Source organism: Orbicella faveolata, unplaced genomic scaffold (assembly GCF_042242905.1).
Source record: "Orbicella faveolata isolate gen_17 unplaced genomic scaffold, um_ofav_v1 contig_47, whole genome shotgun sequence".
NCBI classification, from domain to species: Eukaryota; Metazoa; Cnidaria; class Anthozoa; order Scleractinia; family Merulinidae; genus Orbicella; species Orbicella faveolata.
The window spans coordinates 7,926,661-7,953,736 of record NW_028301577.1 but is presented as its reverse complement, the minus strand read 5'-3'; the positions used below and the strand labels follow the sequence as shown (position 1 = coordinate 7,953,736).

The 27,076-nt window shown below is 39.7% G+C and overlaps 2 protein-coding genes across 7 annotated transcripts in view; one reads left to right on the top strand and one right to left on the bottom strand.

Annotated features, from left to right (window-relative positions):
• Positions 1 to 391: 391 nt before the first annotated feature.
• LOC110069210 (uncharacterized) lies at positions 392 to 18,987 on the bottom strand. 6 transcript variants are annotated; one of them, XM_089279110.1, is made up of 31 exons: positions 18,652 to 18,987; positions 16,037 to 16,995; positions 15,242 to 15,329; positions 13,982 to 14,017; positions 13,350 to 13,396; positions 12,657 to 13,181; positions 12,082 to 12,142; positions 11,851 to 11,992; positions 11,058 to 11,105; positions 10,834 to 10,923; positions 10,562 to 10,674; positions 9,993 to 10,314; positions 8,815 to 8,946; positions 8,379 to 8,453; positions 8,069 to 8,242; positions 7,481 to 7,540; positions 7,302 to 7,385; positions 6,810 to 6,911; positions 6,227 to 6,406; positions 5,678 to 5,797; positions 5,247 to 5,356; positions 5,056 to 5,125; positions 4,489 to 4,587; positions 4,223 to 4,288; positions 4,101 to 4,126; positions 3,973 to 4,027; positions 3,811 to 3,867; positions 3,421 to 3,660; positions 2,833 to 2,880; positions 2,534 to 2,629; positions 392 to 1,886 (listed from the first exon to the last, which is right to left on the bottom strand). In XM_089279110.1, the coding sequence occupies exons 2-31, from the start codon at positions 16,971 to 16,973 to the stop codon at positions 1,821 to 1,823; spliced, it is 4,269 nt and encodes a 1,422-aa protein (XP_089135236.1). In that variant the 5' UTR covers positions 16,974 to 16,995; positions 18,652 to 18,987; the 3' UTR covers positions 392 to 1,820. The 6 variants fall into 6 exon arrangements, with proteins under 6 accessions (XP_089135236.1, XP_089135238.1, XP_089135241.1 ...); XM_089279112.1 differs by having other exon boundaries at positions 4,223 to 4,285; XM_089279115.1 differs by having other exon boundaries at positions 12,903 to 13,181.
• Positions 18,988 to 19,072: 85 nt separating this feature from the next.
• LOC110069218 (protein spinster homolog 1-like) overlaps positions 19,073 to 27,076 on the top strand; it is a 23,988-nt gene continuing 15,984 nt past the window's right edge. Inside the window, exons 1-3 of the mRNA XM_089279116.1 lie at positions 19,073 to 19,428; positions 20,607 to 20,815; positions 21,645 to 21,796. Coding sequence (XP_089135242.1) covers positions 19,209 to 19,428; positions 20,607 to 20,815; positions 21,645 to 21,796 — 581 coding nt within the window. The 5' untranslated portion in view covers positions 19,073 to 19,208. The remainder of the gene's footprint in view (positions 19,429 to 20,606; positions 20,816 to 21,644; positions 21,797 to 27,076) is intronic.

Genomic DNA, 27,076 nt, shown 5'->3' with positions numbered 1-27,076 from the left:
AATATTTCCCGGGTAGTCTGTTATGCTGTTGACTGCCTCTGTGTTTTTGCAACGTTAGCAAAAAATGCGAGAAACATTTCTCTGCTCCACCCTCGCAATTCCGCTTTTGCGCTGGCGTCCAGTTCCTTCGCATCCGCCTGTACGCGCGTTCCACGATAGAGGAAAAATGGAAAAACTAGAGGACTGGGAATGGTCTAACCCTGGTGTAACCCAGGAGACGTTTTAGTTCCACGAGTGTTGTGTATGTGCGACCAACATAACCTCGGATTTCCGGTTATAGGAGATTAGACTTTGTAAATGTTGCACGTGTAGTTTGACTGGGAGCATTTCTCAATTCCCGTTATGTCCCAGAGGTGAAACTCTGCTAAGAAAAATCAACTGAACAATAAAATAAGATCACACTTTTAATATATGTTTAAGTTTTCGGTTGTTAGCTCCACTAACCTATACACACTTTCCTATACAAATCTTAAGTTAAAATATAAAACTTACTGTATTCACACTGCTGGGATAATATTAAAATAAAATAAAAATTAAAATAAAACTGCTGAACGGGCCAACACTAGAATAAATATTCGGTGGAAATGTTGCTAGTATTGCAGATAGAAATTTTTAAGTAACTGATAGACTTTTTAGGTAAACATATGTTAATTTACAAGTCTTCTGTGCTGCAAATATACTGGGAACATACTGCGTTAAGTGAATTTTGTAATACAATTTGACAAACGTGCAAGACGAATGGTCACACGAACAACCCTTTTCAACTTGCAATGCAACAATGTTGCAAAAAAGTTGGAGTCTTTACTCCATTTGGGGGTGGACTTTTTGACTTTTGATGTGGGTGGGTGATTTCGAACTGAAAAATATATTGCGAGCGTACTTGCCCCAAAATATTCATACACAAGACCACTGCCAAAAAAGGAAAAAAATCACGTACGTTAGTGAGCCGAAAAGAAAACGCGTGTTTACACGCAGAAAAAATAATCATGTATTTGTATATGTGTCCTGAGAAAAGAAATCCTAGTTCCACCTCCCTTCCTCACAAGGCAAATGGTCCAACCCTTAGCGTTGCTCAGATAATTAATTTCTTAAAAACTCCAGCTACTCGCTTAAACCAATCAGAATTAAGATAATTTTATTTCACCCAATCAGCTGCAAAACCAAGACAATCATGATTTGGCTTGCACGCGTTTTCCCGCGCTTGGCCCGCGCTTGGCCCGCGCTTGGCCCGCGCTTGGCACGCGCTTGGCAGCAGTCGTGCGGCTTTTCGAGCTATGATTGGTAAAAGGCACTTTTTCCGACCGTCGTTGATTGGCCGTATCACTTAACCGTGGTTTCGGCTACACGACAGTAAGTGTAAATCTGCTGGGAACTACCATAATGCCCGTTATTGTCGCAAGGGTTTTAACTTCGTTTATTTTGCGAGTGGCCAAATTGATAATTGAACACTGGAGAACTTATCCTCAAAAAAGGCAAGTTAGGTATTGCCTGCATGCTGTTATACAAATGTTGGATTATCAACACAAAAATGCCGCGAAGACGTTTTCCGTTAAATTGCAAAACCTTTACTTTCGCAACCGTTCTGCTAAAATATGGCAGAATTTAAAAACAGGCCGGAACTGATTCTTCAGTATAAAAAACCGCAGTCCTGAGTGTTTCTTAAAACAAAAAACATCGAGACATCGGCAGAAAAACGAACTTGTACAAAATATTTGAAACAATTACACAAAATAGAACGCGATATTCATTGAAGGATAATATTCGCACGAATAATATAAGCTTAATTAAAACGATATACTGTACACACGAGAGATGCTGTGTTATCTGGAGTTGTCAATTATTTTACGTTGTAATGAGGCGTAAGCTCTTTCCAGTTTCATGTTTTCCTGAAACATAACAAATGAATAAAATCGTTAAAACGGGGCAAGGAGAATTAGGATCTAAAATTGTGTGTGGTAGTTTAACCAACAGTGTTATTTCCTACATGTGACTTTAAGTGAAGCCTTGGAGCCGACTGGCTCATAGCTGCCGGAGCTTATCCCGGTTTCTGTAGCATGAAGCAGCTAGGAGTATTTCTACTTCTCCTGGACGGGATGCTAGTCCATCGTAGGTCACTCCCCCGCAATTTGGTATGTTTCCCCAACAAAACGCCGGTACCCATTTATACTCCTGGGTGGAGAGAGGCACTGTGATAGTAAAGTGTCTTGTCCAAGAACATCACACAGTGTCCCCGGCCAGGGCTCGAACCCGGAGTGCTCGATCCGGGGACGAGCGCACCAACCATGAGGCCACCGCGCCTCCATTATGCACGTGGCTTACTGTACATAAACACAGTTACGGCAAGGGTTTGGAGTCAATTCAAACCCTGTACCAATCTTGTCCAAATCTTGTTGGCGTAAAACACGTTGACCTCTAACGTCTCGTGCAACACGACTTTTATGATGTGTTGGGGAGCCTAATATAAAGTAGCCAAGCCTTTTTAACGGCAAAGCGTGAGTCACGTGACAGATGAAAAGGAGGGCTGTTCTGTTACCTTGGTAGCGTGTGTCAGCATTTTCTGCAACTTGGTCATTTCCATCATTTTTTGACTCAACATGGCAGCGTTTCTTTGCGCCTTATCCTCTGTCAACTGTTCGGTAAACACAGATAAACAAAACCTTTTAATTCGAAATTAATAACATCAACGATAGAACTATGCAAGCTACTGATTATTTTTCGTACAAAAGGTTGACTTCGGGAGAAAAAGGCTTTTGTTTCAACCGGGTAAGGCGAGTCAATTGAGTTGGTGAAGTAACATATCAAATAAAGAAGGAAGAAACACAGACACTTTACCTTAAGTGCAGTATGAAGCCTTCTGTTTTCTTCATCGCCGCCGTTCATCTTTGAATAAACATACAAGCAAATAAATAAACGAATAAATAATATCGAACCCTTGGCAAAGAATATCCTTTCTAAACCGATGAAGAGTGACCTTGAGAAGTAAATAAGTCAAAAGAAAATGAAAAACAAGGTCCTTCTTGTTAGTTGTACCAGAGATCGTTCTCAATTACAATTGACGTGATTTGAATTTTGTTGGGCTAAAACGAAATATTTAAACCAGCTCTATGACCTTTTTAGCTTTTTAGATATTTCAGAGAGCAGTGGTAACCCTTTAATTTTTCAGGAAATCATTTGAAGTACTTGTATATATTAACTACTAAATGGGGTAAATAAACTGCATTGGTATTGTGTTGTTGTCTCGAAATACCTAATTTTTCCAGCGTAAACTTAATCAAAAAGCCCTGACAGAGGTCACTGTGTTGTTTTGGCGCAAACTACTTTAATTAGTACGCTCAGTGCCTCTCTACACAGAGGAATAGAACCATGGGGGGTGGGGGGGGGGGGGGGGGATAGGTTTTTCAAATATCACCGTAATCATACCGATTCAGTGGACATCACACTACAGTGGCTATCATTCAGTGAGTCGTTCTCAGTCGACTTCCGCAGACTGTCATTTTGAGCCCGCAGTTGTTGGACCCTTCCCTGCAAGTGACGTAACAGTCGGGCAGTGCTGGTGTCTTCACCAGGTCTCGGGCTGGGCGTTGTCGAGCTGAGACTGGTGCCAACTCCGCTCTCCGGAGGAGAGGATGTGCCATTCACCATGGGGCTACCGGCAGGGGTCTGGGTAAAGAACAAAATCAGAATAGATATTCGAGTGAGTGATATTACACGAAGTACTGATTGGCAAAATATATGTGCGGTCTTCTCTGTTTATGGCAATAGCGAGAAATGGCAAACTGCTGTCTACGAAAATGAAAGACTTTCACTTACAGCAGCCTTTGCCTGCTTGAGTTCTTTTTCCAGACGGTCTATAGTCTTCTGATAGGCCTGGAAATAAAGAACAAACAAGTATAAACTTCTAATCACAAGAGACGCTAAATGGGGAAAAAAAGTTCAGCAGAATTTTCGACACACGAGGCAGGACAGACTTACTGTTCTCTCAGACTTCATCTGTAGAGCGTTTCGGTCACTTTCTTCTTGGTATTGCCTGTTCAACAGTAATAGAAATGATTTAGTCAAAATTTAGGTAGCGCCCTTAAAAAGGAAAAATATTTGCTTACCTTTTCATTCTAGCCACTTCGTCGTCCTATCAAAGAAACGACAAGAAACATTTTAGAAAATCTCAGAACAAAACTGGCGTTTTGTGACATTGAAATACAAGGATATTCAATAATGTTCAGACCTTTGCAGCGAGCGCCTTCTTAAACAAGTTCACCTGCTGAGGAGTGAGTTCTCCATTACCTTGCTGCTGAAAATAAAATAAAGCACAAAGATTAGATGTTTGGACACTTAACGCTAATTACATTCAGTCAGGAATACAAGCCGAAAGCACGATGATTTTTCGAGCACACCCGACAACAGTATCGTCAGTTTTACATCATAACCACTTTTCATTTTAGTGTATCCCGGATTACAATCCTAAATTTCTAAGGACGTGAGCACAATTACCTGTTTCTTGAGAGATAATTCTCTGTTGTTCTGTTCAAGCTCCTTGCGGGCTTCAACCAAATGGTGTCTTAGCTCTTCATTGTGGGAGCGAAGATTTAGCTGTAATTAGAGGAAGAAATAGAATAGTGAATATTTTTAATCATGCTGGGAAATATACTGGAAAGGTAACCTCAACCTCGGCTAACCTCAAAACTAGAGCAGGGATACCGAGGTGAAAAGGAGAGAAATGAAGAACAAGTGTAAAATAGCACACTTTCACTTCGGGCAAATCTTGTTTTTAAGAAGAGCAAGTCCAATTTTGAACTAAAAGACATAGAGTAAGTTGGGAGTAAGCGAGAAAAGAGAAACAGACATAAGCACAGGTCTGCAAACTAGGAAAACTACACTGGCATCTTCGGAAATCTTCGTAGACGTCACCGAAGAATGTTGACGTCATGGTGGGAAGTCTTGTTGCTAAGCTACCGTTCTTAGAACAAGTCCACGGTCAATCACCTGTCATGTGTATGCGAGTTTAACCTACGTCGTAATTATTCTCCCAGCTAAGTGCCAAGTTTAATATGTAATTACCAGTGCATCTCGGGCAGGACTGTTCGTTGTCGACCGAGGACTTTCGCCAAGATAACTACCTGATAAATTTCTGAGAGAAAAAAGAAAACAGTTACACACATGTTGGTATATATTTTTGTCAATACGGATAGTAAACGAACGAACCCAACTCGTAAATGATACAATTCAATATACCGACGATTTCTAGTTACCTGACAGGGGTGGTGTTAGCGGAATCTCCAAGCAGTGCTGCGGTTTTTCGACACTCCTCCGTGATTTCCATGGCAGTCTCCTTCTCGGATGCCTCTGCTAACGCACTTAACTAAAGCAAGCAAAACAAACAACCAGCAAACAGTCACGAATCAGAACTTTTGAAAACGAATTTTCGTACAAAAATACCTGATAAGAAAAGAGAAGAGAATATTGAGCAAAAAGGTTAAAGGTTCGGCTGTAAATTCCGCTTTCGGACAACGCTGGAATTAATCTAGAATAAAGTAATAGTGCTTTGCAGTTTTAGGATTTTTTTCTCGGTTAAAAAAGAAGACCTAATGTTACACAAACTGATACGTTTTTTTGTACTCAAGGGCAAATTGTCAAAGTTTGTGTTAGTGGTTTAGGATCGTGTAATATAAAATGACGTTACCTCCTGTATCTTGTCTTTCATCTTTACAATCTCTTCTTTAGCTTCATTTCTGACTTGCGCCACGGCATTGACCTTTTCCTGTTCAGCTTGCAAGTTCAATTCTCGTAATCTTTCGATTTCCTGCGGGCCGGCAATGTGGTATGGTCAGCAGATTGTCTGAATCACAGTCATAGCTACGTCACTCACTTTGCAACTTCTTCCTCCACCCACCCCTCCACTACTCGGTAAACTCGCGAAACAGGTGTAGTCGAGCCATCCCTGCGCCGATGAGGGATCGTGACTACGTGTAAGGTTACGTGAGGTGTCCGTTAGAGGAAGTTCGGCTCTATCACTATTGGTAAATTACAAGAATTTTCGAAATTCAAAGAACCTGATGGGATATTTACAGAACGCGAGATACAAAAGCTTTTCGAACTTTCTACCAAGATTCCAAGTGGCCGGTTTATTGTGTTACTACACTTAAGCAAATGATAACAATTTCCGTGTCGTTCACGAGTAAAATAGTTGACATCCACTGAACAGTCACAAAAAAGAGAAAACTTTACAAACCTTTTTAATTTTGTTGACAGAGGTATTGAGATGAGTGTGTCCTTGTCTTTCAGCCTCAAGTTCTTCTCGCACTTGTTTCAATGCTGACTCGTATTTATCCCGTATTTCCTCGAGTTTAGCCTGGTGCCGCACGCGTTCTCGGTCAGTGGTCTCGCGCTCTTTCTCAAGTGCATTTCGAATCTGACAAAAAAAAAAAAAAAGCCAAAAACAAATAGCTTGATTTTGTAGAACGGTTAACTGTTACATGTAAAACTGTTTAAACTTTGAAATTACAGGGTGTTTACCATTTGTCAGAATAAACCGGTTGGGACGACTTTTTAATAATATGGTAAGGGTTTTTCTAAAATCAGCAAACCAACCGAACGAGATGGCACTTACCATTTGCAATTGAATTTCCCGTAATTGCTTTTGGCTGATGAGAGACTGGAAACTGGGAAATGTAGCAAATGGTAAGAAAATTCCCGTCATTTCGCTCCGAACGGAAAAAAGAGCACTACTTCTGGAGGTACAGTAGTCCACAAACCGGTTTCCCGGAAAATTACTGTTCCATTTGTTTTTCAATAACAGTTTGCTAAGCACTCACATGTTCCTGTGCTTCGTTTCTCATCTTCTCTCCTAATAATCTCGTAGCGTCTTCTTGCTGTCGAACCAGACCTCTTAGCATGGTAATCTCATCATCTTTATTCTGCCGTGAAAACGGAAAGGGTAACATTTTTTTTCCAAACGATGCTCTACGAAACAAACAGCTGTTTTCTTTCTACCGCGGAGTTCTAGGAAAGACTGATTGTTTTAATTTACTCACTCGCTCACTCACTCATCCTCTTCGCTCCTGTAAGTGGAGCATAAGGCTAAAACAAATAGTTTAAAGTACATTCAACTTAAAAAGGATCTAGTGATGGGATGACAATCTGTTTTCAAGCGTTCATCTCACTCAAGAAACGTAAGGAACTTAAACAGAACAAGACTACAGCGACTCTCATCTCCGTTGTCCCTCGCCGATTTCCGCTCGACACTACTTCCGTTCGCACGTGCGTTGCGCTTGCTCGACAAATTCAAACAGGAACTTCTCTCTAACCTTTATTACTTGACTGAGCTCGTCTGTGTGGGAGGAAGATTTCTCCTCTTGTCTTCTCAATTCCAACATTTTCTCCTCGAGGAGCTGCCAAAAAAATTTAAACACACACTATGGTTAGTCAAAGTAACAAATGAGTTTTACCAAGTGGTCAGGTAAAAGCATTTCTGGAATCATTTTACCTCCTCAGTTCGTCTTTGCTTCTCGTGAAGAGCAGCCTGCTTCTCGTTCAAAGAGTCAACCTGTGAAAAATTCAGCATGATGATGAACGATAATCGAAAGTGATAACCAGAACAAGTTTTCAGTGAAATCAGAAAGCTGCGTTCACTGTGATTTTAGTCTTAAAGGCCTTTTCCACTGACTGCTGGAAGTAATGATGTGTGACATTCTCTAACCAATTAGAGAACACTTACTGCTTTTTCAACCAATCAAGAGCAAACGCAAAGCCAAGAGTGACAAGGTAAACGCGTATTTCCCCGCGCTTGACAAAGTTTGCCTTTTTTGAGTCAAGTTCTGATTAGTACATTCCTCTATTTGCGTTTGTTTTACGTCATCGAGCTGTTATTGGTTAAGAAAACAGCATGCGAGCATTGTGTTCCAACCAATCAAAGTGGAGATACGGTCGTTTTGGCCAATTAGATGCAATACTACTCCAGCTTACAAGCTACAAGGTTTGCATTTTGGTTTATTGAACTCCTAGGTCCGTTCACCTATTTAGTAAGATAAAAGACGAGGAAGAATTAAAGAAAATAAAATTTGCCTCATCACACCTCAATTCTCAAGGACTTGGCGTGCGTGTCTTGTTTCGCCATGTTCTCTTTCCACTCACTCTCACAATCAAACAACTTCTGCTGTTCTTGGAACAGTTGACTCTTGAGTTTTGTTATCTCTTCCTCGTAGTCTTTCAAGTTGCTCTGTAACTGAGAAATCGCGTGATCTCTTTCCTGTGATGAAATGAAAAAAGTCTCAGTTGAAAACAGTCACCTTAAATCACTAACAGAGACAAGAACACTGTTGCATATTAATGCGAGATCAGCAACAGCTTTCCAGTTTTTCTAATTTGGCTGCATGTATAGATACCTGTAACTTTTTATTGATTCCTTCTGCATCTCTTCGAGTTTTTTCACGTAAAGAGTCCAACTCCATTTCTTTCTCCTATATCAGAAAATGAATGAATACATGTTAAATACATTTACTTATATATGATAAGTGATTAACTTATTTCCGGTTGAATACAACCTCCCACGACAGAAAAAAAAATACACAGGTGGAGTGAGTGAAGGCTGCACGTACAAAGAATCAACAATGAATACCATCTGCTCAACGACTAAGAAAATGCAGAAACACAAATTTTAGTCGGGCGCTGTAAATAGTTTTTAATCCTCATTTTTAGGTGTTCACCGTCGGCTATTTTACCTAGACACGTTTATAAAGTTGTTGTAGACTTTATCTAAAAGCTGCAGTTTTAGACATACAATAAGAGGAAAGGCGAAACAACTCAGATATTTCCACTCACCCTTATGAATCTGTTTTTCAGCACTTCTATCTCTTTGTCGTGCATTTCTTTGGATTCATCTTGCAGTTTGTGGATGGCGTTGATTCTCTCGTAGTGAGAATCTCGCGCCTTTTGACGTTCATCTTCAAGTTGCTATGAAAATGAAAAAAAAAAAGTGTTACAACACAAATAAGTCAAACGCAATTGTAACAAACGAAGTGTCTCGCAACTGGACATTTTTTTTTTTTAAAAAATAACCTGCTGGATTGTATTACTGCATTAGGAGGAGCGCTGTGTATTTTCTGTTCTTTAGGAACTTTATCAAGAAGTGAAAACTTTCCAAAGGATGAAGAACACAGAACAATGGCTTCCGAGTTTTCTGTAAAAGAATAGTGATCAGGAACCAGAGAGATCATGCTACTCTACCAAAATTTAACCAATTATGACGGCTACTTCTGTTGTGGTGACGCTACTTTTAATATATTTTCTATTAATTAATGGAAATTATCAAAAAGTGATCACTCAAAATACATGTCGGACAGTCAGTTATGAAGGATATTTCTGTTGTAGTAAGGCTACTTTTAATCTATATTCTAATAATTAATCGAAATTAGCAAAAAGTGATCGGTCAAAATACATGTCGGACAGCCAGTTCTTTACGTAGCCTGCAAGCAGGCTCACGTTGGAGCACGAGCACAAGCGCGCGCGTAGCCGCGTCCGTGAAATCGAGCGGCGAAGCCGTGAGACGAGAAATTTCCCTCACCCCGGATCGCTTTGCTCTTCGCCGCTCGCAAGATATTCTTTACGCAGAGTTCACGATATGGCAGAGAGCTGTTTGTCGTCCTCTCTCCCCAATACGTGCTTCTGTCACACTTCATGCTCGCTGCACACAAGACCACAAAACCACTAAGAAACCACTTTAAGAGCCATGTTCAGGCGTTAAGAATATCGGCATTAATAATAAATGGCTTGAAAGTACAAGTATCAGTTGTTCCTCTAGTAGTATCGTTTGGGTGAGGCTAGCTCTGGAAAGAACTATTGTTAGTGAATGAGAGTCAAGTCGTTTGTCAGTCGATAGGATAACTAGTCGATGGTGTCATAAGTTTGGTCCGTTGAAACCGACTGGTCAGTTTAGTCGTGATGGTATTGGCTGTAACCCTCCTGTAAGATTTGTCAACAGTAATTGCTAAGTTACTGACCTGCTTGAGTTTTTCCACGCTTTCCTTCGACCCCCGTTGTTCTTCATGCAATTGCTCCTGGAGAGCTCGAATCTTTTCCAGGTGATTTTGTTTTTCATTAGCAAAGTTCCCTTCAGCCTGTTTAAGCTGAGATCGCAACGATTCCACCTCGCTATGAAGTTGATCTTTCTCTATGCTCAGCTCTAGGACTTTCAACTCGTTCTTCTTTTCGACTTCAACCACTTGCTTAGCCTCCTGTTTTTGTCTGCTGAGGCAGTTTCGGATTTCTTTGATTTCATGTTGGATATTGTCTCTTTGCAGCTCAAGGTCCATAAGCTGAGATCTGAAGATTCCCGAGTAAAACTGTATCAATGTCAGGCACAAAAGAAAGATTTTGGATTGAACAAAGAACACAAAAAAAAAACTCAGTTTTTCTAATTCTGTTATTCCATTTATAGCGTCAAAACAGTCTAACATACAAGACGTAAAAAGAATTTAATTTAGTAAATTTTCCACTGATCTTCGTCTCTGCCAGCAGCAAAACTCAACTCATATCTTTAAACAAAAAAAAATTTCCCGGTTTCATTTACCTAGTTTTCGTTGCCTGTTGTCTGTATTGCTCCACCAAATTTTCAGATGATTTCACTTCAGCTGCATTGCGTTTGATTGTCTCTTCCAGAGCTTGAATCTCCTGCAAAGCAATCTGTAAAGAGAAAAAGAGTTAAAGTACGTGTGTAAACGTTCAGCTATAAGCTTGAGACAGAATGTTGGCAAGAGGTCTTATTGTTTATCCCTGTCTTAAGACTATTTTTTTGGGAAATTTTATTTTAATTAATGCCAATTGAAACAGGTATTCATGTACCTTTTTCCTTGATGCGGCCTCTTCGAGTTCAAACTCCATGTTTTTAACTTCTTGCAAGCTTCTATGTAGTTTCCTTTCATTCTCCTGCAACTGTATAAAACAACAAGCTTTGAGGGCCTCCCACAGCTTTTGGGGAACAAGGGATCATTTTTAGTAAATCTATGTAGAAAGTTAAAAGAGTTTTTAAACACAAAGGAGCAACAAATCTTTAATCAACTTCTTACCTTGAGCATCATTCTATGAGCTTCTCTTTGTGCTTCTAACTTGTCTGCCTACAAAAGAAATGATGCTTTGTTTAAAGCAATTTGCGTAAAGAAAGAGCATAACGCCTTGATTTTGAGAGAATCTGTTTCGCGTTGGTTCGGCAATAATGCTTCAACCACTAAGAGAAAAGTGGAAAGATAGGACGGGGTCATATCCTCATTGTGCCTATGTGACACATAAGGTTGACTGCGATACTATAGTTTTCCACTTTTGCCTTTCACTTGCAATTCTCTCCAGTTGACTCCATGTCTTTTCCAACTAAAGTTTTTCATTTCAGCCATGATAGTCCTCCAAGTTTCTTTCGTTCAGCATCTGGTTGTGTGTCTTAATGCAGTTTCTCAGAACATGCCCAAGTAGTCTATGTCTCTGCTGCTTGGTTATTGTAGTGACGTTTCTCTGACCTGTCTTGGGGATAGAGAACCTCATTGCAGATACTTTGGAGCCAATCAGTTCTGCAGATCTGTATATGAAGTATAATTGGTAGCCTGAATGGCAATGCTCTTTGACTATCCGTCTGGGTAACCCTTCAGCAATCTGCACCATACAGTAGTTCTTGACTAACAAGATGTTGTTGTAAAAGATGTACAGGTAGGGTAGAGTAAGGTAGGGTGAGGGAGGAAACAGAGAGGAAGGATGGGGTGGCAGGGTGTGGAAGGCGACTCCAAAAATGTTAAAATACAAATTAGAACCTACAGCTGTAACTGCCTGAGTAGGTTCATCATCAAAAGGTCAGTGACATGTAGTTTGACTCACCTGATGAGACTTGGGTGGTGAAAACACAGCCTGGGATTTTGTTTGAGGAGTTGACGTCATAAATCCTGCAGACACTGCTCCACTATCCTGATAATCAAACCTTCTGGAATTCCCACTATCAGAAAACTTTTCAACTTGAAACCTGGAATTATGAAAAACATGAATTAAAGAATAATTTCATGCAAACCATGTAACTGGATATGTTGAGAAATGACAACATGTTAAAATTACCGCTGATCATTCCTGTCTTTGTGTGGCAATGAATAACTTTCATCAGGATGGAGAGCTGTCACTGTAAATGCAATGGAAATGACGTGTTGAAGCAGAAACTGTGGTACAAAATAAACAGCCAAGCGCTGTACAAGTTAGGGAAGATTAGAACCTTGTAGGCACAATTTTTATGTTTATATGACTTGGAAATTACCACTTCATAAAAGGGCCAGGTATAAAGGTTGCTGATACCATAGTGACAGCTGACTTTTCCTACATCAGTACAAAATAGTTTGGGTCACCCTCACTAGAGGCATTTTTTTTTTTTTCAGTTTTCTTATATATTCAAGATCTACAAAGACAAAACTGCTTTTAATTATAATAATACAGTGGTCTTGGACTTTATGAATGTGTCTTTTGATCTTCTTCTAATCGATTAACTTGTTTGTGTGCTCAAATCTTCTCCCTCTATGCTCCGGAACTTCTGATGATGCCATTCGACAGCAGAGCACCTTGCCTTGGTTCTTACATGTGTATGTATCTGCTCTGTATCCCCCGCACTACTCCACCCAACTACGCCACTCTATTACCCTCACCTTTCTGCTTTGATGAAGACTGTGTTTTAACATTCTGTTCATAGCTATGCACAGCTGTTCTGCCTAACTCATCCATATTATGTGCAGGTGGTACACTTTGAGTTTGTAAATAAGACATCCCATCAAGTTCATTGTGATAATATTCCCTTTGTTCCTCAGTATTGTCACTAGCATCATCATCATCGTCATCATCACCGTCATAGTTCATAGCTGCTCTAAAAGCAGAAGTCTCCTTGATAAACTCACCGTCTATTGCCTGGTGACGGTCTCTCTGCTGTGTTTCTCTTGAGCCTGTTACATCTTCTCTAAACCGTACTTCTTTGCGAGTTGCTGAGCCGTGCCGTCTTGCTGATGTTGATACACTGGACTCAAAAGAGCTACTTCGATCTGTGAGGGTTCCACTGTTTTGCTCGTCTGTCCGTAATCGTACTTGAGGTGACCCAGACTTTTGGAGGGACTGTTGTGTTACACTACTAGTGTGACTTAGAGTTCCTCTTTCTTCAATCTGGCCATCAGATCTAGAAACTAACATTACAAAAAACTAGGTGATTACTGCATCCTTTCTCTTATAGGCATTGTGTTTGCATTGCACTATATTAACACCTCTTTGTTTGCATTCTTGTCACTGTTTTAGAGCAATGAAACTTTTAGTCGATTGCAACAATCTAAATGGTTGTTGATTTACATTCTTACCTTCCTGAACACTTCCTGACCCTGAGGCAGAACTCTTGGATCGACTGCTGCATGCAAGGAATCAAAAGTTACTTGTAACTTAACTGTAATTCTACTCATACCTACAATAATCGTTAGCAAGAAGCTTTAGTGATAAGGGAACAAACAAAACTGTCCTCTTAGAAAAAAATGAATGGTTCCTGGCTACATAAAACTACTGCTCAAAGTAGTCATGACTACAGATGCTACAACTGTATCGTCAGCATTGACCATGTCTATTTCTTTTTGTGCAAGATTTTTCTTTGAGTCACCAGGGACATGTGTAACCCAGCAATACAGAATATTCCTCAAACTACCCATCTGTAAAGCAGTAAAGCATAACAGAAGAGGCAGCTACTAAGCCTAGTGTCAAATTATAGCTCCGACACCCACGATTTCCATTCCTGCAGCATGACATGATTAGGAGTAACTTCGCCTGGTTGGGATGCTAACCCAACATGGGTTGCAGGCGAGCTCCCCTAAACATATCTGCCCAGTTGTTCTTCACTAATAATTATGTTAACATCGATCCCAGGTTGAATATGCATGGGACACTGCAGGATTAGTGCAAGTTGTTATGCCAAACATTAATGTGTACTTATTAGCCTTCTTACCTAACTTGAAGCTTCCACAGCGGTTTTCGTGTCATTCTAATGTTATATATGCAAGTGTTAGTTGACAAAGTTAGTTCATTTCTGGGAGTGTTAAGAAGTTAGCACAAAAAAACATGAAAGATGTATATTAGCTACGTGTTCAGTCTACACATCCTGCATTAGCAAACAAGCTGGCAAAGTTGTTATTTAAAGGTTATGATATACATAATACCGATTCTGATTCCTTACAAGTGCACACAGTAGTTGAAGGAAATTCTTTTACAAAGCTATGCATGTCCATGTAGGCAGTTTTCCGGGTTGACTTTATTCTCTCTGGTTTTCATATAATGCAACAACTAGGCATATTAATCACTCCTGGCATGTGCACTCCTGGCCATGACCGGGTTGTTCAGAGCCGGATTAAGCTAACCCAGGATACACGAGAATTTTGATTTCAGGTTTGTAACTTTTTAGTGAGGTCTCCTGTTTACATTGTTTGCCCTTCAGTTTTGAGCCTGAGCAATCTCAAAACACACATAACATAAGAAGGGAAAAACATTGTTATGGAAGAAAAATGAACACTTTGGTTAACTTTTAATCCTGAGTTAGTGTTATCAGCTATCAAAAAACTCAGCCCACGGTTCTGTCTCCTTTCATCAAGAGTCCAGCACACTAAACATTAGGAAACCAAGCCTTCCCATGCTATATTAATGTCCTGCTCTTTTCATTGATTTTGTCCTTCTTTTCACTGTACATATTTATCATTTTACAATCACTGTACAGATGACATAAGAGTTCCTGGATCGTAAATAGGGGTGAAGGGATAAACTCTGCATATGACCCAAGTGGCTCATCAGGCTGGGGCTTATCCCGGTTTCAGTAAGCATGAAGTGACTAGGAGTACTACCCAGCATTAAATTTGCTGGTACCCATTTATACACCTGCATGGAGAGAGGCACTGTGAGAGTTAAGTGTCTTGCCCAAGAACACAACACAATATCCCCGGCCAAGGCTCAAACCTGGACCACTCGCCACGGAGTTGAGCGCACTAACCAGGAGGCCAACGCAACTCTCACTGTATCGTAAATAGATGACATTTTATAGGATGGGTCAAGATGACTGGTGATTACTGCAGACCACTATAATTTCAGCCAATTCTGCTTTGGTGACCATCATGTTCACTCACATACATATCAGCTACACAGCCTATCAGTTTTTCTTGTGTTTTGTGTTAGAAAGCCAAGTTTCAGCCATGTGCTGTTGAACCTTTCTCATCCTTACCTAGAGGAGCTGTAGTAATTATCCATTTGGCCTCCAAACAGCTTAGACAAAAGTTCTGCTCCTTCTCTTACTTTGTCATCAAAATACTCTGAACAGGAAAATCACAAAGTAAACATTGGTTACTAAGGGACTACATAGGAATAGACTTAAAATTAAATAACCAAGAATAGACATAATGTAATTGCATCAGAGTACTTCCAATAAGTTCCAGCACTTGCAAAAGCTCTGGTGGGTTACTCCGTTTTGAATTGCCATTATTATGAGACAGTGTTACTCAAGCCACCTACTTCAAACCTATTATTCATGGCATGAATATCCACCTAGCTAGGTAAAGTAATGTTAAGGTAAGGTCTACCCATCAAGCCAGCACTTATCTCCGAGCAACTATAGTTTCTGCAGCAGGAAGCAACTAGGAGCATTTCTACTCCCTCCTGAATGGGATGCTGGTCAATCCCAGGGTTATCCCCCACCCCCCCTGTATATCCACCAGTCACTTTAGACTTCTACAAGATCAGGACCACATTTATAATACTGTCTGATATATTCAGATCATTGTAAACATTCAGTAGCCCAGTTTCTAAATTACTTGCCTCAGTCAAGCTACTCAGTGCAATATAAATGTGCACAGCTAATAGATATTTGTAAATAAGGCTCTGCTCCATGGAATGTTGAATAGACTTAAAGCACACAATTTACTATATTTTACAATTTTATCAGTTGAAAGGGAAGTGGAACAAATTATTATTAGTTAACTATCATTATATTATAATATTATGTTTACTGAATAATACTCACCATTTGTGCCAGCATCAAAATTAACAGCCAGATTAAGCTCCTTGAGTTTTGCAGTGAAATCCTCATCCTCCTCATGATCAACCTCTCTTCTGATCAGGTCTTCTGTTGCCTCAGACATTTCACTTTCCAAGTCATTTGATTCAATTTCTACAGAATTATGGCCACCATTTACCATGTCCACAGATATCTCGGAGTCAATCTCCCAATTATTTTGATTAACCGGCAGGACACTTTCCCGCACTGGTGACCTGCCAGGTTCAACATGTTTCCTTTTAGAATTCACCTTGTCCCTCGTAGGAGGAGTCAACTGAGATGTATCATAAGGTAATTCATGCTTCATTTTAGGACTTCCAATGGTTTTTTGATATGTATGAATCGACTTATTACCCTCTGGTGACTGAAATTTACTTGGACCATCTGGGTGCTTAGCATACAGGAAGCTCTCTGAAACTTGTTTTTTACTTTTTGGCATTCTTTCAACATCTTGATTGTACCTTACGGTGTCTGTTCCATAATTACTCTGGACTTTTTGGCTTTGTCCTCTCAAAAGATCTCCAGTAGCATAATTCTGTTGTGTTTGTGACTTCCCATCCCCCTTTGCTGTAACTTTACTTGAATGCATCTTCTCCACTTGCCTTGCGGTGCTGTGACCCGGTGATCTTTGTGACCCACCTGGGCCTTTTCCTGGTTTAACATTCACAACCTTTCTTTGTGGAGATCTTAAATTAGCTGAATTTATTTGTTGTAATTTTTGAGGTGAATGTTGAGGCGATGAGTGGTATGATCTACCAATGGATGAAGGAGCTCTTGTTCTTTCATGGGTTTGAATATCGTCGTCATCATCAATTTCCCTGATGGAGACATTCTGTCCTAAGAGATATTCAGTATCATCACTGCATATTGAATTATCAGAATGTCCACTGGTATCTGCATCCATGTTTTTCTTCCAACAGAAACATCTGCAAATTTTGAAAGAAAAAGTCACACAAGGCTAAAATTAATAATGGCAAAATGAGCACACTAAGTTAAATTATATATTTGAGGGTTAGTCAATTTTACTTCACACTCATTCAATTCTCAACTCTCTATCTCAACCAAATATGTGACAAGTGTCAACTCAAAACTTTGCATAGGTTATTCAAAGGGTTATGCAGTCAAGAAAGTGTATTGAAAGAGTGAAATGCTTGAGTGATCATGACCAGTACACATTAATTTTACTGATAGGTAATACATATATTGACAAAATATACATACTGTATTTAATTAGCCTTTTAATTTCTATATGCCTTGTCCCAATGTACTTGCTAGTGAGGCATCTAATCAAACCACATACAACAGCCATTTACAATGATTAATTTTATCCATAACAAAATCCCTAGGATCGATTTCAATATAATTGTATCAATAACACCTTGTTGCATTGACACTGAGCTTAGTTTTGCACCAGCATTGACAATTAAACAGCAATTTGAAAAGAAATTTGCATATGCATCAATTGCTGTCTAGCAATGAACTGCGAAGCAATTGTCTGCATTCCAGTGTCCTGAAGAAATCATAATCATATCTTCATGCATAACAATGGACTGTAGACAAAGAACTAGATCAAATTGATAATGACTTGGTTAAGAGCCAAAATAATTAAACGTTATTAATTTTTCACTGCATTACACAAACAGTAAACTATTAGAACAAGAGTAGCTCTACATTGAAACTTTCATAAAGAGATGTACAATTCTGAAGCAACTCAATTTCCTGAGCTAACTTTAAATTTATATTTCCAACGTTGATGTTTTGAAAGCGCTCCATATGTCCCCACAGGAATAAGTAAATTGTTCCCTGGCTACGGACGCTACTGAATTATTCATGGCGAGTTAAATATAATACGCCAGCTTGTCAAAGTTTATTTGTTTCTAGTTTAATTTGTGTTGAAATATTAAGCAAGTTTATCTTATCCTTTCTGCTGATTTCTACCTAAACGGTTAACCACAGCACCAAAACAGAGCTCTAAGTCAGCCACTGCATGATCTGACGAAAAAACGTAGAGTTCTACTTCAACTCCCGCGTTTTTGAAATACGATCACCGCGTGATATAACCAGAAGTGCGTAGATTTTGCTTGAGCATGATCGTGTTTTTCGTGAAGCTTAGAATACGAAAACGAGAAAAAACCCTTCAAAACTACAACAAAGAAGTGTCAAAATCTCCCCCTTGTTTAGTTACTTTTTCATTCACCAATTTACACAGAAACTATCCCTTGTTCAACAATCGGTCTATGAGCGGTGTAAGGTAAGCTGCTCTTCACCGCAGCTGAAATATGATACAACAATTCGATTAGGTGTTCGATTCAACTGGTAATCGTGTGAAGTAGTTGCGATCAGTTCCTGAATCAAGTTTTCGATTTATCATTCTAGAATATTTCGATTACGAATGAAACGTACATACCTAGCTTCTCAAGCAAGCTATTTACTTTCCAAGTGAATTAGCATGTTAGCGCTAATTGAAGCAGAAAAGACCACCAAGTCAAAATCTACACAAACTTCTATCAAGAAAACAGCACCCAACTTGTGTACATATACCTGAAAAGGCAGATCATTACAGTTATATAAAGTAGACTTACCAAACTGTTTCGTCCCACAACTTGTACGGAATCGTTTGTTCCGCTGTTCAACGGCCAAGTGTTATTCAAAGAAGTTTGAAGAGTGTAAACGTTCTTGTTTCCACGTCCCGTTCGAAGACAAGCTCTTGAGCGCGGGACAGATGTTTGAACAAAGAACGATGCAACTCACCACAGAGAAGGCATATCAAGCACAGTGGGTGTCTATGATCAAGCTTTCTGTGGTCGATTGAACAAGCAATTTCTTAAAGAAGGGTAATTCCAACTATTTTTCAAATCCAGCGAAAATGCCCGCCACGATCGATCGACCAGATTCGTTGACATCGAAGCTGTCAGAATCAATCAGGTTTGAAACTATGGGCAAGAGCCCTGGGGATGAGAATAATTTTCCTCAGTAGGGAGGGGAGGGAAGCGGAATTTGAGCTGTGCAGCCAAGCCTTCACTGTGGACGCACTTTATTTGCAAGCGAGCTCTACTTCATTTTAAAGTACTCGCATTCATTTATGATCGCTCACATCATTTCTCGCAGACTGTTATTTTAGTGGTCGTTTCGCTTCACCATGTCAACAGACGAAGCGCCAGAAGCGGAGGATGACAGTCAAATTCCAAAAACCAATCAAGACGGTTACGCAAACGAGAACGACATGGTCGCAAACGGAGCTGTCGTACAGAACGGAGCTGTTGTTAGAGAGATGAGAGGAAATAAGCGGGCTTACATAACGGTGTTTGTTTTATTTGTCATCAACCTTCTGAATTATATGGACCGACAGACTATAGCAGGTACGAATAGCTATTTTCAACCAACAAATCCGCAGAGAATCTTGAAAACAGCTAAGCTAGGAAATGTATTTCCTAAATGGGTCGTCAAGCCCCCATTGATACTTCAGTCTCCCCTCCAACTCACGATATGTTGTCTCAAATCTCTGAGCTTTTAAACTATCACTTGCCGATGTTTTTTCTGATGAAATATGCCGGAAAATAAATACGGTTAGAAAATGAAAGAGGCTTGGATCTTTCCAAGCAAATAGATCTCCATTTACCTAAGAGACATGGACGTGATGGAGGTCTCTATGACAGTGGCTGATATCGGATTTCAATTAGGGAGACAAGTACATCCGGTCAAGATTAGGGACACCTTGTGTAGCATAACAAAATTGTACAGTACAACTTTAAAGTACTGCTAAGTAGTGATCATCTGTGGGCAGTGAATGGTCTCACACTTACCTACAGTTGATTGCTCTCTGTCCCATGCTTGCTTTTAGAACAATAGTATTATTATCGAATAGCACCACAGGGACAAACAGTTCATTAAAAGCTCATTAAAATTTGAATGGTGAAATTCTAAGGTTTCACAATGACTTAAAAATTATGACCGCATCATTTGGCACAAGGTTTGACTTTCAGGTCAATATAAGTGCTTGTTTGTCCTCAGCATAGGGGGGTACCAAAAGGAGGGGGGAGAGAGAGAGAGTTGTGATTCCATATCATGTACAAAATAACTTTTATCAAAATTCACACATCACACATACTTTTAAATACTTTTAGCAATGCTTTTTTAAATTTTTTTATTTTTATTTCTTTTATTTATTGCCATACACTTATAATATTTACAATACATATACGTACATTAATTACAATAATTATAATCTGCTTATACTATGTTTCTAGAACTGTACTGACTGTAATGTAACTTTTGGGCAATATGTAGATAGGCATTAGACAAGTATTGTAATGAAGTACTTTTAGCAATGCTTTCTTTTTCATAAATTCACAGGTCACTTAAGTTTATTTAGTTGCTTTTTATGTGTCACATGCTAATTTTTGTCCTTACAATGTGTTACGCTGAAACCCTTTGCCACCCTGAGATAGAGCTCCAATCTCATCTATGTAAACAGCAGAATGGCTACTTTGTCCAGTTGTCAGAAACTGTTTTAACTTTGTACATTTTTTCGTATCAGGACTTTTAAATGACATCCAGAAATACTTTGGTATACAAAATAACAACTCAGCAGCAGGTCTGCTTCAGACAGTCTTCATCTGTAGCTACATGGTTCTCGCCCCTGTCTTTGGCTACCTGGGAGATCGGTACAGGAGGAAGTATCTCATGGCAGCTGGGATATTAATCTGGTCTGGAACTGTTTTTCTCAGCACTTTGCTGAACAAAGATGTAAGTACTTAAATCACAATCTGACAAGTGTTGTTTACTTACATATGCAATAATGTTACGAAATATTTCACTTGGTTCTGCATCTGGCAACATTCTTATATACACTGTATTTTATTAAGTCCTGTTTGGAAGATGGCAAGTCAAGGATAAAATCCACCAGGTGGAATGCAAAATCTGCTGGCACTAGGGCTGTTAGACATGACTATCTTTGTTCATTAAGTGCTGTTACTTACATATGCAAATACTGCACCACACACAGTCATACTGGCCAATGTGTCTTTCCTTGTTAATTGCAGTTGCATGTAAATGTTGGTTACATGCACATTTTGCATCGGGCTTGAGAGCTTATCCTGGTTTCAGTAGAATGAAGGGTTTTAGGAGTGCTTCTACTCCTCCTTGGATAGATGAGATGCGAGTGCAGTACATCACATGATTACCAACCAGCCTTTAATGTGTAGAGATTATTTAGACACCTGAGTGAAGGGAAGCAGCAAGAGTAATGTACCTTGCTCAAGGAACACTCAATCCAGAGTCCAACTTCTGCTTACCATAAGGCCACCTTGCTTGTTAAGACTTCAACATGTATGGTGAATTATTAATTTTCTCAGGCCTAATTGCTTGTCATCATCATTGTAGCAGGAAAGGCTGCTATAAATGTAGTGTTTCTGGGAGTTGAGCTAGTGGTTGGCTGTTTTGTTGTGCAGTGCTAGCCATCATGGAGTAGCCGTCATGACCCCAGTTGTGGTGGTGTTTTCTCAGCAAATGGCTAGCCTGGAAAATCAGGGTTAATCTTGCAAAATATTTATGGAAATGTTTTCCCCCTGAACAGGCCTTTTGGTGGTTCCTTATCCTTCGTGGTGTAGTGGGAATAGGAGAAGCTAGTTATTCTACAATAGCACCTACTGTCATAGCTGATCTTTTTACAGGAGACATGAGAACTAGAATGTTGTCTGTCTTCTACTTTGCTATTCCTGTGGGAAGGTAAGAACGGATATGGTAGGTTTCTGCAGGATAGATGATTTTCTGAGGGAGGGTTCTGTCTGAATAATTTACAGTTTGAAGACATGATTGATCATGTTTACAGTTTGTTGTTTGTTCACCACATTGTGGCTGTGATGTTTTTTTTTTCTGATTGTAGTAGTAGTAGTAAAACTTTATTTAGCCAGGGTGGTCCATTTAACATTATGGCTGGTAGGGGCCCTGGTAATTAATATTACAATCATAAAAAAATTTCAAATATGCATAGTTGAAACATCGCATTTAAGAAGCTAGGAAAGAAAATGTACATTTGTATATATGCTGAAAATGCTGAAAAAGGGTGAGATTTAATAAAAAGCTTGAAGGAAGAAGGCGACTCTGGTCTTTGATTTTTGTTGGTAGAGAATTAAAAAGCGCTGACCCTGAAAATCTAAAAGCATGCCTACCAAGGCTAAGTTTTGGCTTTGGTAGATAAAGGTCACTTCTCCTATGAGTGTTGTAGTTATGTACATTATAGTTCCTTATAAAATAATTGTATAGACACTGAGGTACTAAAACATGTAAACATTAAAGTGGTCAAAAGTGAAGTGGAGGGAAGTGGTCAAAACTATTATACATATAAGGGACCCACTAGAATAACTTGAGACTACTGTCTCTTCCTATAGCCCCCTACCCTTATCCAGATACCAACGGTTTCTTTTATAGCCCCCCCTCATCCCTTGGCAAGTGACCCATGGTCTCTACTACAGCCCACCCCCCTCCCTTGACAGGTGACCCATGGTATCTTTTATAGGCCCCCCTCCCTTCACAACCTACCCAGTGGTATCTTTCATGACCCCCCATCCTCCCTCAATATCACCTCTATTTGCTGCTAGCCTATGGTCTCTTGCTTAACCCCCCCCCCCCCCCCTTCACTACACACACAAAGACAAACACAGAGAGAAACAGTATGCCGGGTTGGGTACACTATGGTCACATTATTTTTCCTTTCATCGATCTTAGAATATACAATAATCTCTGGTTTGCATACCTATCAAAATTAGAAATAAACCTTTTGGATGTTTGAAAACAAGTTCGACAGTCATGTTAAAGATTTTTTAATGAAGAAACACAAAAAATCGCCACATTGTTTTGCGCTCAAGTACATGGTGTCCCTTTAATGAATGCCTGACTACACAAAGCACATTAACTCTGAACATAAACATAAACTGTGGACTACCGTAATAGTGATTAACCAACTTTCATATTGCTAAAAACCATCGACGCACAAACCACAGAATTGAGAGGCACTCTCTTCAATGCGTAACCTAGAGTAGCTAGGATTTTTCTGAAACCGTTTTGTCTCTAGAGCTAAGATGCTAGCCTTCTAACTTTTAAAAACACTTCTGAACAAGTTTACGAGCTTTAATGACGCTAAAATCTCCATAAAAAGTGAAGAATTATTCCCGCAAAAGTCGCCGGTTCACAAATCACGCGCAAGTAAATGCATATTTCACGGATCATGAAAAAATCGCAAAATTACACTCTATCACGCCCGGTCCGGCTATTTGATTAGCTCGATTAGAACTGTTTGCAAGCACCGAAAATGTAGCTTCTTGACAAGTCTAATTACCTCATTGACTGATTTGTTACAGGCTAATCATCAAGGGCGGATAGGCCCAACAAAATCAAAGTCGACAGGTTCCCCTGTCCTTAGACTTCAACACAGTCGTTTTTGGACGTTTTCGGAAGGCGCGATCCTCGCGTGTGAAGCGCGCGAGCCTTACATTCGCTTCAAACCTTTCGTTCGAATATTGACCGTCGCCCGCATTTGCAAAAAAATACGACTGTTTTGCAGTCTACCCTGTCCCCGCCCTGATCGCTTTGCTCTCCGAATTCTTCTGTTCTGCGCCCGCCAAATTTTTTTTTGCGTTCTCACCAGGAGCCTGTTCGCAGGCCTGTGAGACGAGAAAGTGAGCCTGCTCTGATCTCTGCAATTTTTTTTTATTTCCACCCCAGAAACCACAGAAAAGAATAAAGTCAATTAATTTTCACCGGAAGTATGAACTTTGGCAGCTCAGATTTCTCGGGAAAATTGTAAATCTTTTTCATAACAACATGTAGGTGCGATACCCATTGTTGATAAAGTTTTGCCAAAGAAAAAGTGTCAAAGTTTATGTCTACTAAGGAAACACACTTTGATTCTAAGTGATCTTGCTTTGGCAATCTGGTCTTTGGCGATGCTGGTAAACGGGCAAATGCCTTCGTGTTGTTTCGTTGCCCGCTTGCAATCATACGTTTGTAATATTTAACTCTTCCCATATGCAGTCGGCAACACGACAAGTACGTCTTGATTCATTAACCTACTTTCACCTGCTATTTCCTGCCCCCTCTTTAGTTTGAAATTTAACCAGAAATAGACTGGAACTTTGTTAAAACATCAGTAATATGTGCACTCAACTCTTCTTCTGACTCCCAATGTGGACCACTTTTTTTCTATTGTGCGGTAAATTATCGACTCTACGGGGTTTTAATCGCTCCTCATCAAACATAGTAGATTGACAGTTTTCTCGCCTTTCCCGCTTTTCGACCAATGGTATTTCACTTCGCTCAGACGATCTACGCGTGCAGAAATGAAAAAATTACAGGGATCAGGGCGGGCTCACTTTCTTGGCGTCTCTTCAGAAATAGCCTGCGAACAGGCTCCCGGTGAGCTCGAACACCCACCCCGATAGCTTTGCTCTCCGAATTTTTCTGTTTCGCGCTCGCCAGAATTTTTTTCCGTCCTCGCCGGGAGTCTGGTCGCAGGCTACTTCACCAGACTCCTTCCTGCCGGATCGCTTTGCTTATCGACGCTCGCGCGTGTGACTCAAAGGTGAGCCTGCTCGCAAGCTAACTGCGAAGCTCCGCGGCTCTTTCGCAGATCTCTCGTGGAGAAACATCAAGAAAAACCTCTGGGGCCACGGTAAACAGTCTACAGACTTGCTCTTAAACAGCTACATTTGAATCATATGGTACCAGAATGACCAAAAGGGGGAATAAACCTATACATCGAGCTCCAGAAACATAAGCTCGATCAGATAGCTGCAAGAAACCAAAAATGTCTTTTGAGAAACGTATAGCTTTCTCGAAGTAAAGCTACGGCATCTCCGAAGAAAAACATACGAGGACAAATCGGATATCCGTGATAAGGATCAATTGCAACATACTACTTGCAAAGTGTTCTAATCAAACAGCCGGGCCTGGCATCGCATTAATATATAGAATGCAAGTAAGCAACATGTTCATGGTAAATTTCATATTTTGTCCCTGGAAAGGAAATACTTGTATCTTGCAATAGAAACGAGCCAAAACAATGGTATGTTTAAACACACGGCAAATTACAGAGGTGTCAAACTCGACGAAGCGACATGCAGATAACAAAGGAAATCATGCAGACCTATATGAATTCTAAAAATTTGCCATAGCACGGTCTAACGGCTCAACTCTACTTAAAATTCTTCCTTTTAACACAACATGAAATGCCCTTCGTAAACACGAGTGAAGCGAAAAAAAGGTCGAGTGACCGAACAGAGAACGGCAAATGTATAAATGTCACGAACCGTAGAAGTCGTGTAGGCTAGGCATTATACAAGTTTGTACAAGCCACAGAATGTACGAGTTGCGCTAGCAACTACAGACGTACATAGTATTTTAGAAATACCGGCAACTGATGAGATCCACATGGAGGATCGAAACCATGGTCTTGCCTGAGCTAAGCCGAACAGTGGCAAATACGACACGCAAAACAGTCAACAGACTTCAGCGTAATTAACAGCTACATTTGGATCATGTGGTGCCAGAACGACCAAAAGGAGGAATAAACCTATACATCGAGCTCGAGAAACATAAGCTCGATCAGATAGCTGCAAGAAACATAAGAATATTTAAGAGAAACATATAGCTTTCTCCAAGCTACGGTGTCTTCGAAGGAAAAACGTAGGAGGACAAATATGATATCCGTGATAAGAATCAACCTCCTGTACTTGCAAACAGTTCTATAATTACAGCCGGGTCCGGTGTCACAATATAGAATGCAAGTAACCAACACTTTTACGGTAAATTTCATATTTTGTCCCGCGAAGGGAAATACTTGGAGACTAAAAAACATATCTTGCAATAGAAATGAGCCTAAAAAATGCATAAATACATGGCAAATTACAAAGGTGTCATCGACGAAGCGACATGCAGATAACAGCGGAAATCATGCAGACCTATGACCTCTAGAATTTTGCCATAGCAGGTCTTACGGCTCGACTGTAATAAAATTCCTCCTTATTACAAAACATGAAGTACCCTTCATAAAGACGAGTGAAGCAACAAAAAGGTCGAGTGACTGAACAGAGAACGGCAAATATACACAAATATGTCACGAACAGTAGAAGTCGTGTAGGCTAGTCAACCCATTTTACACTGAAGTACTGCAAATTATACATTTAATATGTGTACAGCTAAATATTTCAGTTAAGGTTGCCCGATGAAATTGTTAGATAAAAAAAAAACCTATGCGAGAAGAACACTAATGTATTCATTAAGTTTGACTTATCATGTGAAAAAAAAAAAATCTACTAGTTTGTATTTTTGTGTGTGAAGTAGAAGCCTGCACAATAAGACCACTAATGGTAGGCTCTGTATTCATTAAATTTGGCTTATCATCTAAGAAAAAAATGATTATACATCTAACAGCTTGTATTTTTGTGTGAATTAAGTAGAAGTTTTGCGCTTTTATGAGATGTATTTAATTAATAATAAAATAAAATGTTTAAACGTAAAATGAAAGCCTTCCTCTTAAATCAATTTTTTAAAATGTCATAAATTTTATATGTAAATAGTTTTTCAATAATTGTTTATCAAACATTCTTTAGTATTTTTTAATTATCTTTATCATTATTATTGTCTCTGAAAAGCCCCCATAGGGAGTTGACAATAAAATTTGTACTGTATTGTAAAATAATTAATAATAAAAGTAATATTCACTCAGGATAATAATATTCAGTCACTCATTCTGACAAAGAAAGTTTTCGTCTAACATGTAGAATCTACTGCTCCAATGAAACCCTGTCCGTTCTAAATGCCCATAGAAGACAATTAGGATCAATTTTAGGGTTAGGGTAAGTTTTTAGCATGACTGAATTGAATGAATTGATGAAGGCGAATGAATATCAATCGCAATAGAGCTTGCAATACACAATAGGATAGAGTCCAGACTCCCTCTCCCCCTCACCTCTGTCAGGAGACACGTGGCCTCTTACCTAGCCCCCACCT

What these genes read in the sequence shown, in the direction of transcription:
- LOC110069210 (XM_089279110.1), bottom strand. Translation starts at nt 16,973, where the DNA reads ATGGATGCAGATACCAGTGGACATTCTGATAATTCAATATGCAGTGAT. An exon ending in CACCACCCAAGTCTCATCAG is followed by an intron (nt 11,106 to 11,850) that starts GTGAGTCAAACT and finishes TTTCTTTTGTAG; the next exon opens with GCAGACAAGTTAGAAGCACA. An exon ending in AGAAGGCGCTCGCTGCAAAG is followed by an intron (nt 4,127 to 4,222) that starts GTCTGAACATTA and finishes TTTCTTTGATAG; the next exon opens with GACGACGAAGTGGCTAGAAT.